At 38.9% G+C, this 12,913-nt stretch overlaps 1 protein-coding gene across 7 annotated transcripts in view; it reads left to right on the top strand.

Annotated features, from left to right (window-relative positions):
• Positions 1-12,262, top strand: part of FERMT2 (fermitin family member 2) — a 77,110-nt gene extending 64,848 nt beyond the window's left edge. For 3 of the 7 annotated variants that reach the window (XM_027554130.1, XM_027554132.1, XM_027554129.1), the window contains 7 exons: positions 5,709-5,815; positions 6,084-6,305; positions 8,275-8,298; positions 8,831-8,851; positions 9,431-9,555; positions 9,878-10,019; positions 10,979-12,262. In XM_027554130.1, coding sequence (XP_027409931.1) covers positions 5,709-5,815; positions 6,084-6,305; positions 8,275-8,298; positions 8,831-8,851; positions 9,431-9,555; positions 9,878-10,019; positions 10,979-11,152 — 815 coding nt within the window. In that variant the 3' untranslated portion in view covers positions 11,153-12,262. The remainder of the gene's footprint in view (positions 1-5,708; positions 5,816-6,083; positions 6,306-8,274; positions 8,299-8,830; positions 8,852-9,430; positions 9,556-9,877; positions 10,020-10,978) is intronic. The other 4 variants (XM_027554134.1, XM_027554131.1, XM_027554135.1 and 1 more) reach the window with 4 other exon arrangements.
• Positions 12,263-12,913: the final 651 nt, after the last annotated feature.

Raw genomic sequence — 12,913 nt, 5'->3', positions numbered from 1 at the left:
CCTCTGAGGCTCCCTCCTAGCTGATGGCCTAAATCTCGTTGGTTTCCTCTTGCCTCTATAGATCCGCAGCTGTCTCAGAACAGGGGCTAGTATTTGAGCACACGTTGCTGCACCTGTTCCCACAGTCCTGTGGCCTGGACTGAGTCTGGCTGAGGGCTCAGAGCTACTGGTTTTAGTCTTTTTTTCCCCATTCAGGTCTGTGGAGTTACAGCTTCATTTGAGTTTTAGTGACTTCTGTTTGTTCTTCACGCTGCTTCTTCATCTCTTTCAAAAACCTGTTGGATGCTTTGGTTCAGGGGGAGGAGCATTTCCTCTCCTGGCTGGTATGGTTCTTCTGCAGCTGGAGGATGTCCTGCTGCCCCTTGCTCTGATTCTCTCTACACAGCCTTCAGCTGTACTTGCAGATTGCCCATGAGCCTCTCGCTTGCAGTGATGTTACTTAAAGCTGCCAGCTCACTTCTAGTTTAGACACCACTTCCTCTAGGAACCCATACCCCTGAGAACTGTTCTCCTACAGGTTCACACAGCACTCACCACACCCTTGGTCCCCAGCATGTGTGCTGAAGGATGCACTACACATTGGCTTCTCACTGTTCACACTCTTTTTACTGGCCTTCCCTCATAGCAGAGGCTGGAAGACTGAAGTACATTTTCCAGACTCATTTCCAGTGAGACTGAGATTCCAATCAGATGCATTCTTGCATTCTAGTCAGATGAATTCCCAACTGAGTTAAGGGGTTGGAAAGGCAATTAGAAAAGGATTTAAGTGTTTCCGGGCTCTGGAGTTACATCTGTAGATCTGTATTCTTTATTTTTTTAGTACATTGTGTATTAGAGTATTTTTAGTATATTTCAGCAAAATGTCCAAATCTCTACCCTATCTCTATTCTGCCTAGTAGTCATCTGTGAACTATTGCTTTATAGTTACATGTGTGTGTGCTAAGTTGTGTCCAATTCTTTGCAACCCTATGGAGTGTAGCCCGCCAGGCTCCTCTGTCCATGGGCTTCTTCAGGCACGAATGCTGGAGTGGGTTGCCCTGCCTTCCTCCAGGAGATCTTCCCTACCCAGGGATTAAACCCACATCTCTTATATCTCCTATATTGGCAGGCGGGTTCTTTACCACTAGTGCCACCTGTAAAGCCCATTTATAGTTACATACATTTTAATAAGGGGCTTCCCTCATAGCTCAGTTGGTAAATCATCTACCTGCAGTGAGGAGACCCGGGTTTGATTTCCTGGGTTGGGAAGATCCCCTGGAAAAGGAAATGGCAACCCACTCCAGTATTCTTGCCTGGGGAATCCCATGGACAGAGGAGCCTGCCAGTCTACACTTCACAGGATCTCAAGAGTCGGACACAACTTAGCAACTATACCACCACCACAACCACCACATTTTAATAAATAGGAAAACCTGTGCTCTGGGGTAGAAGATTGCTATGCCCATGTGTTGAAATTCTGTAATTTTCCTAAAACTTCTAGTTAGACTTACTGCCTTTCTCTCTAGGTCAGGAGTTTTAACTTTTGGATCTTTACTGTTATTTGTTACTCTGAGAATACATTGCAGCTGTCCTCTTGCTTCCCTTCCAAGCTGCCCAGGATCCACTCTGATTATCCACTCTCGATTTAGAGGCTTAATCTGTCTTCTGGACCCTATCTTCTCTGTCCCTGTTACATCCTTATTCTTCTCTCTGTATGACTGAGAAGTTAAGTCCTGGATGGAAAACAGTTTATAGAGTGTCCTAATCCCACTTCTCCAACATCTTTCCAAAGGAGTACTTTTCTAGCACATCACACTGGTGAGGGTAACACTAGCCTAAGAATCAAATGGCCTAGGTTCTGCTCTGCCACAAAACAAGCCCTGTGATTTTGGAAAAATAACTGTCAGGATCTTAATATCTTCCTATGAGTAATGAGAGTGTTGGACTGGATGCTCTCTAAGGCCCCTAAGATATCTAAAGTGCACAGTTCTAAAAAATGCAGGTCAGCAGATGCTGAGTGGTCACCCACGCCACCCACTGTGCCAGGTACTAGAGTCATGAGCGAGAACAGATTATAGTCACATCCCTAGGATGTCAGAGAATGTCAGGAAATAAACTACTAGAATTTGGGCAATAGTAGTACTTTTAAAAGTAAACAGTAGGTCAAAGGAACAAAGAGGTAAGGATGCTGTATCAATCTTCAGTGATTTTGGAGAGAATTAGGGGAAGCTTAATAGGGGAAATAACATTGGAGTTAAGATCCCAAAAAGAAAATTACAATCCATGAGAGGAAGGAGGAGAGTTGATAAAAGAGACTGATGTGCAAAATTGCATGGGGAAAATCATCAGCAGTCACGCGGAGGGTGGGTGAGGGGGCATGCTTCTGGAGTATGGAGTTGAAGCAGAGAGGATGAATCCTTCCCTAATAGCTGCTGAATCCATTCCTTCTAAGAAGAAAGGTGACAGCAGGAGCTAGAGGATAAAGCTGCTAAGGAGATTGTTTTCTAAACTGGCAGCAGTGAAGTGACACTGAAGGATTGTGAATACGATAAGATTCATCATCCTTACGTTGGCTGCAATGTAGAAGAGTAATTTTGGAGTAGTGCTACTGATCCAGGTTACGCTTATCAGCATGGGTGGGAAAAGGGCGCAACTTTGTTAGATTCTCAGGACGTTCAGTCAATAGACTGGATGATTGAGCTGGGAGAGGCTGGGGAAGTGACTTGATCCGGGCTTGTACAGTTGGGTGGATAGGGTAATACTGAGATTGAGACTATATAAGAGCAGAGTTTGGGGAGGAAGATGAGCTAAATTTAATTGGGTTATTTTAAATTTGAGGTGCCGTGGTGTATCTGTTTGGAGCATGGGTAGGATCCATGCTGCAGATACTGACGTGGCAGCAGTGAGTATTCATAGTAGATGCAACCTTTGTAGTAGTTGTCTGTAATATGAAAAGGCTGAGAGCAGAGCCCTGCAGGATACCAATGTTTAAGGGACAGAGCAGATTAGAGGAGGTGGAACTTGCAAGGGAAATAAACAACAACAAACAAATATCTAGGAAGACCATGGAAATGAGGTGTGATAGAAGTTAAAGGACAGAGTAGTCAATAGCATCAAATGCTTTAGAAAAGTAAGATTAAGCTTCCATAAGATTTATTTACATGGAGGTGGTTCGTGGCCTCTACTAAGAACAGATTTAGCAGATTTCAGTGGGCTTTTATGCATGGGAGCCAAAGTACAGTCACTGAGATGGGAAACAAAGATAGCTTTTTGATGAACCTCATCTGTGACAGGCAAGGAGGAAAGAGGGCAGTAATAGAAGAGAGAGGCCTAAAATGGAGAGGTATTTTATGGTTTAAGATGGGAGACTCAAGGAAGTTAAATGCTGATGGAACTGTCATGTAGAAAGGCAGGGAGGTGGGAGGACAGGATCTCTGTGATGGAACAAGCTACCTGACAGATGGTAGGAAACTCTGCCTGCTCGGATAGGAGAGATACCTTTTCCTCTGTGTGGAAGTGAGGGTGGCCAGGTTTATCTGCTTTGGTGGCTGGAAGTTGGGGGACCTCATTTCTGATGGCTTTCATGTTCTTGGAAAAATAACAGGTGAGGTTGTTCTCTAAGAGTAGCATAGGAGGCCTGAGAAGATGTGAAATAAACATTGTTGAGGATGTCAACACAGAAGGGTTGCAAATGTTCAGGGGCAGACTCACGTTGGGAATCTACATGTTTCTAGTGAAATTTACCTGCTCAGTTTTGTGATGTTTTCCCCGCCCACCCCCACCCCCCCATCTTAGAGTGCTCAGCACCCAGAGCATAGGCAAATGAGAGGTAGGTGGTTGGGTTGAGCCAGGATTAAGGTTTTGCAAAGTGTGTGTAATGGAAAGACGGTGAGTCTGGAGAGTTGGAGGTGACAGCTAGTGAAGCAGGGTCCGGGCTGGACTGCAGAGAAAAGGTGGAAACATGGAGCCAATGGGGAGAGAGTTGTGGGGTCACAGGATTGGGTCTCCCAAAGATTTTGAGGGGATTTAGGAATGAAGAAAGATACATCTCTTTGTTTTAACTTTGCAGGTTAAACACATTGCCACACAACTTCCTGAGTGTTTGTAATGATTGTGTAGGAGTTACATGTGGTAGCTATTAATGTGAAGTAAATATTCTAAAAAGAAAGAGGGAGGGAAAGTTCATCAAATTCGTGATTGAAGTTAATTCTGGAGAGGAGAGGATCTCTCCTTTATCTAAAATGTTTTGTTTCTTTCATTTGCTATTTAAAACATTTATTTGATGAGGGAAAAAATGACAGTTTAAACATTTGTTCAGATACATAGAAGCTTATTATCTTGTTGCTTGTACTTTCTTTGTCAGGAGAAGTTGCTTCAGTTCAGGGACAAAGGCAACAGCAGGCCCTGCTAACAAGTTTGCATTCTTCCCCAGAGTCTGCATGATGGTCTTAACACACATTGAGGGTGACATGAACTAAGTACTAACAATTGGAATACTGTTTAGGAAGCTTTGGCGTAATCGTTATCTTACTGATCCTTACAGCATTGCTGTGAGATAGAGCTTAAGGTCAGGGAATTTGGGCATAAGTAAATATGATATGCTTATTAAGTGGTCAAGAAAGGTCTGGAACCCCCAATCTGTCTGTTTACAGAGCTCTTCTTCACTATTTTATTCTGGTTACTAGTTTAGGCTGACCATTGCCCCATTATCTATCTGGGTATACATTCAGTAAATCTGTTTTCTCTCCTATAAAGCCATAAACTAATGGTTAACAGAGTTCATTACGGGGATTTTGTACAGTCCATAAATGTACATATTCCTGAAAACTTGACAGTAAAGTGAAATCCTGCATGCCTTTATTTTCATACTGACTTCCCATGTATGTAAGTTTATATTACCTTCTGTGTCAGATGGACTCCTAAAATTTTGTGCAAATCAGGAGAGCCTGTGCTCCCTGCCCCCTGCATCTGTGCCATTAGTCTTCCTTGCACCGGCAGTAGGAGGCCAGAGCAGCTGAGAGAGGGAGCAGTGGGGCCCTGAGGGGGCCCTCATAGAGGACTCTAGCTCACACTGGCTGGTTCCCCACACGTGTGCCTTTCTTAAAAGGCATCATAAAGTCATTTATTCTGACCAGAACACACTTTAGAATTTTACTATGGAAAGATATTTTTAAATCCCTGTACATTTAGAAACTTAGCAAAAAAAAAAAAAAAACCCTGATAACTTAAGATTCAAAGAACTGAATGATATTAAAATAATAATGTGTGAAACTTGTGGGAACAGAGTGCAAATTTTCTTTGTATAATATCCTTTTTTTTTTTTTTTAATTTTTAAACTTTACAGTATTGTATTGGTTTTGCCAAATATCGAAATGAATCCGCCACAGGTATACATGTGTTCCCCATCCTGAACCCTCCTCCCTCCTCCCTCCCCATACCATCCCTCTGGGTCGTCCCAGGGGTAGAACTCTTTCCTTCTCTTCTCAATCAAGTTTTGTGAATTGTGAGGGCCACAAACTGTGCAGTTACATCTCTTGTATATTAGGTCTGAGTTGAGTCTTCGCTCCACCCTCAACGAAATTACTGAACATAAAGAATTCCCTGATTTGTAGATTCCATGACAGCAAAATCAGCATGTTAAGATGCCATAAAATGGGAACTGCCTGTATTGGCTTGGGATTTCTTAAGTCTAAATGTAACCATTTTAATATGTATTTTTTTAAATACAGGGTGTGAAGTTACCCCAGATGTGAATATTTCAGGCCAAAAATTTAACATTAAACTCCTCATTCCGGTTGCAGAGGGCATGAATGAAATCTGGCTTCGTTGTGACAATGTAAGTTTTCTGATTAAAAATAAACCTCAATTTGGGAGATGTCCCTGGTGGGTCCATTGGTTAAGACTCTGCGCTCTCAATGCACGGGTCATGGGTTCAATCCCCTGGTCAGGGAACTAAGATTCCACATGCACAGTGCAGCCAAAAAAAAAAAAAGTAAACCTAGGTTTTCTTTGCTTCCTTAGTGAGTTGATCATTCATTCTTATGTTTTATACTCAAAGGATTTATCATGTGATAGATTCCAAACCTCAGTATTTCTTTTCACAGGAAAAACAGTATGCACACTGGATGGCAGCCTGCAGATTGGCCTCCAAAGGCAAGACCATGGCAGACAGTTCTTACAACTTAGAAGTTCAGAATATTCTTTCCTTTCTGAAGATGCAGCATTTAAATCCAGATCCTCAGTTAATACCAGAGCAGATCACAACTGATATAAATCCTGAATGTCTGGTGTCCCCTCGCTATCTAAAAAAGTACAAGAACAAGCAGGTAAACGGTTTTCTACATATACTTTAGTTTCCCCTCTTAAACACAACTTTTTAGTCTTAATTGGTAGTCTTAATTTTGTATCAGGTGGTTAAAATATAAGGAAAAAATAGCTTTCAGTCAGTTTAAATTGGTCTTTTAAGAAAAGTCTTATTATTTTAATAGGATGGATAATGAGGTAGAGTAGTTGGGAGCATATTTATTCTAAGCCACCTGAGGAAATCACTCTGCTAACAGGATATTCTTTTCAGGGAATTGAGTATGGTCTTACTGCTTTGTGTTCCACAGTTCCATGCCATTTTATTCCTTAAATAAAGTAAGTCTGATACAGAGCACAGCCAGCATTTCCCAGCCAAATCTCTGATGACTCTTCTTGCCGTCGAAATGGACCTTTCCAGCTTTGGAAATAAACTTGACGTGGTTTATAGTCCACGTTTGACGTTGCCTTTTCTTAACATTAACAGTGAAAACCTAAGCCCGATTTGCATGTGACAACATTTGGTGAATTTTCATGGAAATTCACTGCTTTTGTTCCCTCTGTTTAGAATTCCTTTTCTGGAAATGACTACCGTAAAAGGATTGCTATTTCGGAAAATGGTTCTTCGGTCCAACACCAAAGGTTCTTTGCCAGGGGAGTTTCACTTGGGATAGCCCCCAGTATTCTTGACTTGATACCCAACATCATGCCTTAAAAGGGAAGAGGCTCCAACTTAGGAAGGGGGTGAAGAAGAACTTTGAAATAAATACTTCATTTTTATCTAGTTTCATTTTTATCTTTGTTAAGGAGTAATTTTAAAACGTTACGGGAAAGGCCCAATGATATACCCAGAACACTTGTTAATTCTTAACTTTAAATACAGTGTTTATATCATATGGGTCTGAAATCCCTTAGCTGGAAATGTTCAAAAGTTTTAATCACCAAGTAGTTGTCTTTTAAGTTGCAGAAGTTGTGTAAGCTACATGGAAATTGTTTATCCCATAGTCATATGATGTGGGAGTAGTGAGGAATGGAGGAAATGCCCTTGGAGCTGAGTGGAATGTAGATTGTAAGTTAACAAGGGAAACTGAATTGAGTACTAATTTCATTTTTTAATTCTTAGGTTAATTCATTTTAACGTTATTTATGAAGAGACTTGTTTGTAAAAGTGGATTCATTTGCCTTCAAAGTCAATGAATAGTTTCAAATCTTAGCAGTTTTACCATTTCACCATCAGGTATTAGGAATAAAAGATCTTAAACTATAATTGTGAAGATTGCCAAATGTTAGTTTAGCTGTCAGACAGGTACTGAATTGTCTTCCCAGAAGCCTTTAAAATGATAGGTTTAGCTGTAAAAAGATAAATTTTCTTTTGGTGAGTTCTTGACTACAAGTCAACTGAAGATTCTCTTGAGGACAAAGAATGTGTGGCTGTCCTTAACTGACAGGATAGTAGTATGTGTGTGGTCTGAGGTTAAGGAGCTTTCTAGCCTTGTCTTCCACATTGTCATCTTATCAAATGCACATTCATTTTGAATTCTCCTTTCCCTAACCAGGAGGTTGAGTCAAGTATTGCCCTGACACCTAGTAAGTGCTGATAAGCAGAGTTTAGTTGCTATTGTGTGTCATGTACTGTACTGTTTGTTGGACTTAGTGGCTCAGTAATTGGATTTTTTAAACTATATAATGCAGTGGCACTTAGGAGTCAGGTAGGTCTAAGCTGTGCAGGCCATGGGGTCATTCAGCCCTACCAGGGCATAAAGTCTTCAGGCGCATATAGCCTTTGTTACAATCTATTTTAATTCCCCAAGACTATCTATTAAACTTGCTATGGATATTTTTTACATAACTATGACTCCCAAACTGGATTTTTACATTTTAGAGGAAAGATTTATTCTTCGTTTTATTCATGTTAATCCAAATTGAAATGAACTGATATATTTGTAGCCACCACTCCTAGTGTAGTGTATGGCATATTTTTATTTTCCCTTCCAGGAAAAAGGATGCAAAAAAAAGATGGTAATTGAGGGGTTTGCTTTTCTTCTGTAAATAAAGAAACAGTATGGTCACTGCACTTATTTAATGCCTTCAACTATTTTCTGAAAAGCTGTGCATGGATCATATTATTTGACTCAATATAAGACAAGATTAAAGGCTTTTGAATATTAATTTTTTTTATCTTGCTACTAAAATAATTAGCTTTACCCTAATCAGTAAGAACTGGTACATGAAGGGGAAAAGGTTATTTGCGTTTTAAATTTTCTCCCTGCAAATTTCTACCCTTAATTTTAGTAACACTTAACAATCTAAAATAATGTGGAGTGTTTCTCAGTATTCTAAATGAAAAGTAATCACTGCTTTCTCATTTTCATTTTCATACTTGCATTTACTTTGCTTGGTTTCCAACTAAAGTCATTTTTTTGCATGGTTTTTGGCTGGAATTTTGGTTTACAGGTTACCGCAACTTTTTCTTTGCTTCATTGCCATTTTTTCTGATTGCCTTTTTTTTCTTTCTGCTTCCTTTTTCTTTTCCTCGCATTGCCATCTACAGCCAGGCTATATAAGAGATTTGGTAAGTTCTCCATATTTAAAAAAAAAAGAAAGAATTAAAAATATTTACAGCCCTAGCTACAGTCTCCCCTCATGAATTAATTTCCCTCTACTCTTTGAGCAAATAGGCACCCCAAAGTGAATAAATTTAAAAACTAACCTAATTACTCCTTTAGAAAAATTTTAAAATCATTGCAGTGATTTCTAGTGCTAGAAACCTGTATGGCAGGCACTCATTCTGATCGGATATCTTGGTACTGAACTTAAAACCCATCATGTATATGAGGATTAGAACTTGTGCTATCATATGTGTATGTACTTGAATAAGTCTCAACAATTATATATACCTACTAGTAGTACTTATTCTTTCTTGACATATGGAACTAAAATTAAGAAAAACTATGTATTGAAGTTTGGTTTGGAAAGTCATTAGTTTACTAAAATTCCCAAATGTAGCTTCAGATATTTTCTAATTTCATCTCTCGCAATACATAATTTTGGGGCATGGGGCACATAATTCAATGTTTTAATCTTTTTTTGTCTTGATTCTACCATGAAAGAATAATATCTGATAGTAAATATGATGTTTACTCATGTTTAGATAACAGCAAGAATCTTGGAGGCCCATCAGAATGTAGCTCAGATGAGTTTAATTGAAGCCAAGATGAGATTTATTCAAGCTTGGCAATCATTACCAGAATTCGGCATCACACACTTTATTGCAAGGTCAGTGGTTCTACTAAGCACTGGTGTGTAAACCTCAGTCTGTGCCTTCTTAATCGACTTCGTATAATTAGAAATTAAACATTTAAAGCTACCTACTGAGACCCATTAACCTATTACACAGTAAAATTTAAAGAATGTTGGAATGTATTTTCTATGCTTATCATTTTTTCATCAAAAATTTAAAGTGATTTCATTTCTCTTTTTACTCAGGCAAGAATAGCACTTTAAGAGTTAAAAAGTACATATCTTCAAGAAAAACAGACCAACATGTCCCCCTACCACCCCTGTTTTAAAACATGTATTTATGTTTTTAATTCTATAGGTTCCAAGGGGGCAAAAAAGAAGAACTTATTGGAATTGCATACAATAGACTGATTAGGATGGACGCCAGCACGGGAGATGCAATTAAAACCTGGCGTTTCAGTAATATGAAACAGTGGAATGTAAACTGGGAAATAAAAATGGTAAGCTGTAACCATGCTTCTTTAACACACACACATAGTCGATCTGCTAAAAATGAATTAATTAAGAAGAAAATGCCCTATAAATGTTTAAGATTCTTTGTGCCATTTCCTCTTAAAGTATAAAACATGCTTGGTTGTTCATTTCCTATTTGCCTATTTTATAAGTAGCCCAGATACTTATAAGAGCATAATATGTTACAATATTGGCTAATCTTTAAGGTTGTCTTTCTATAATGAATAAACGCTTTCCACTCAAAAATAGCAGCTACTCTTTAGTGAATGCCTACTTTGTGCCAAGCATGATACTAGATGCTTTACATCTGTACCCTATTTCTAAACGTTACCCCAGCCCTGCAAGGTACATGGATTATCCCCATGGTACAAATGAAGGCCATCGTTGTCCTTGACCACACACTGAGAATTAGGATTCAAACTGGGATACTTGGGGCTCTAAAGCCTGACACATCATGCTACCCCTCGCCTTGGAGTACATGACTCTCATTTAAACAGAATATTTCCCTAATAAGTCCTTTGTTTTAGGGTCATTGGATTTGTTGTACTGATTTCAATTACTTCATAGAATCTTGTATTTCTGAAATATTCAAACATGAAATCTAAAGGTTAAATAGCTAAACACAGGAAATAGGTTTTCTCCCAGGACTTGAAGGGAGACACTCATTAATTGAATCACCAGAGACCTTTTGGGAACTTAATGACCTAAGCCCCTTGCATTCAGCCTTCCTTTTCAGAAAAAGAAAATTAAAAAGGAGGAGGGGAGGGGCTAGTAAACTACTTATGCTTTTGGACTTGAAGGCATTATTAGTTTAGGATTTAAAAAAAAAAATTTTGAGGACCAGCGAGTATTTTGTGATCAGGACAGACCTTAAGTGTAGTGGCCTCACTTGGACCCAGCCGTCTGGACTTCTGCAGGGACTGATGGTTCTCTGTCTTTGTTCTAGGTCACTGTAGAGTTTGCAGATGAAGTACGGTTGTCCTTCATTTGCACTGAAGTAGATTGCAAAGTGGTTCATGAATTCATTGGTGGCTACATATTTCTCTCAACACGTGCAAAAGACCAAAATGAGAGTTTAGATGAAGAGATGTTCTACAAACTTACCAGTGGTTGGGTGTGAACAGAAATGCTGTGTAATGAAACTCCGTGGCCATAACAGTTGTTTAACTTTAAAAGCTGTTGTTTGTTATATGCTGCTTAATAAAGTAAGCTTGAAATTCATTATTTTATCATGAAAACTTTTTTGCCTTACCAGACCAGTTAATATGTGCACTAACAAGCACGACTATTAATCTGCTATCATGATACAATGTACGGACTTGAATATGGCACATGTTCCTTAGAGCCAGGAATTGAAACTGAAGTAGTGGGTAAGTTAGGAACAAAACATCACTGATTCAAGCTAGCCGAACTGTAAGAAACTCAAGCCATCTACTTTAAAGCTATCCAGGGCTTAAGCTATATGAAGTCTATTTATCATGTTTAATGCATGTGTTTTAATGTATGTTTAATTTGACCTCATAATTTTTCAAATATCCTACTTTTGGTAGCCATCTGTCATGCGTTCCCCCCCCAACCCCAAAATAAATTAGGCCTACAAAAGGTGCCTGGTATTTAATAATGTCATTGTTTGATCTTGAAGGAAAATGCTATTAGTCGTTATGCCTGGTTTGTTTTTGTCCTTGAATAAGCATGTATGTATATTGTCTTGTGTTTTTATTTTTACACCATATTGTATTACAACACTTTTAGTATTCACCAGCATATTCACTGTCTGCCTAAAACATGCAACTTTTGCATTACAATATGAAGTAAAGGTCTATGAAGTATGCATTTTGTGTAACTAATGTACAAACACAAATTTTATAAAATTGTACAGTTTTTTAAAAATCTACTCACAACTAGCAAATGGCTTAGATGTAGCATCTTTGCATTAATTAAATGCTCTTTAAAATATAATTAATGTGCAGTTTTAATATCTGCTAAATTAAGGATGACTTCATTATAGTCATGATTTGCCACAATGTCCTTAACTCTAATGCCTGGACTGGCCGTGTTCTAGTCTGTTGCGCTGTTACAACCTGCATTGGTGCTAGTCAGAAAATTCCTAGCTCACATAGCCCAAAAGGGTGCCAGGGAGGGGTAGATTACCAGTATTGTTCAATAATCCATGGTTTAAAGACTGTATAAATGCATTTTATTTTAAATAAAAGCAAAATCTTTTATTTAATGTTTCTTTTGTACTTCTTGTTTTTACTGTTCACATGACATTAACTGTGTAGACATGAACTTGCGCTTTTGTAAGTGCTGTACCTGCAGCTCGTGAGAACAGTGTGCTTAGTATTCTGCAGTGTCACCAGACAGGCGTACTTAATCTCGAAGATGGAGTCTTCCACTTCAGTCGAAACCCCTCATTTCTCCTACTACTTAAGGATGAACTGTAAAATATTTATGTTAGAAATGTAGCTATAAATAGAAATATAACAGATGAACTGACACTGCTGGCTTGAGGAGAGCTGATTTTAAACAGCAAAATGACTCAGTTTAAGAAAACACATTTTTAAATGAATTTACTCTGTATTGTTACTGCTATCACATCATCACTCAGACTCAAAACTTCAGTTCTCGACTTTCTCCTTTACCCCTTGCAATTAATAAGGCCAAGCCCTGGTGATATTTCGCTCATGCAGCCCAATGTCTTTCTTCTATCACTGTTCTCACTGTCCCCTGAATTCAGATCTTTGGCCTATGTCACATTCTCCATGGCTTTTCTTTGTACTCTAAGGCCAGGTCATAACAGGCCTTGCTCAGAAATTTAAGAGCTCCTTCCCATTAAAAAAAAAAATGTAATAATATGTTCCCGTTCCTCATCTTAAGTACA

Source organism: Bos indicus x Bos taurus, chromosome 10 (genome assembly GCF_003369695.1).
Source record: "Bos indicus x Bos taurus breed Angus x Brahman F1 hybrid chromosome 10, Bos_hybrid_MaternalHap_v2.0, whole genome shotgun sequence".
NCBI classification, from domain to species: Eukaryota; Metazoa; Chordata; class Mammalia; order Artiodactyla; family Bovidae; genus Bos; species Bos indicus x Bos taurus.
This window is presented reverse-complemented; position numbering and strand designations above follow the sequence as displayed.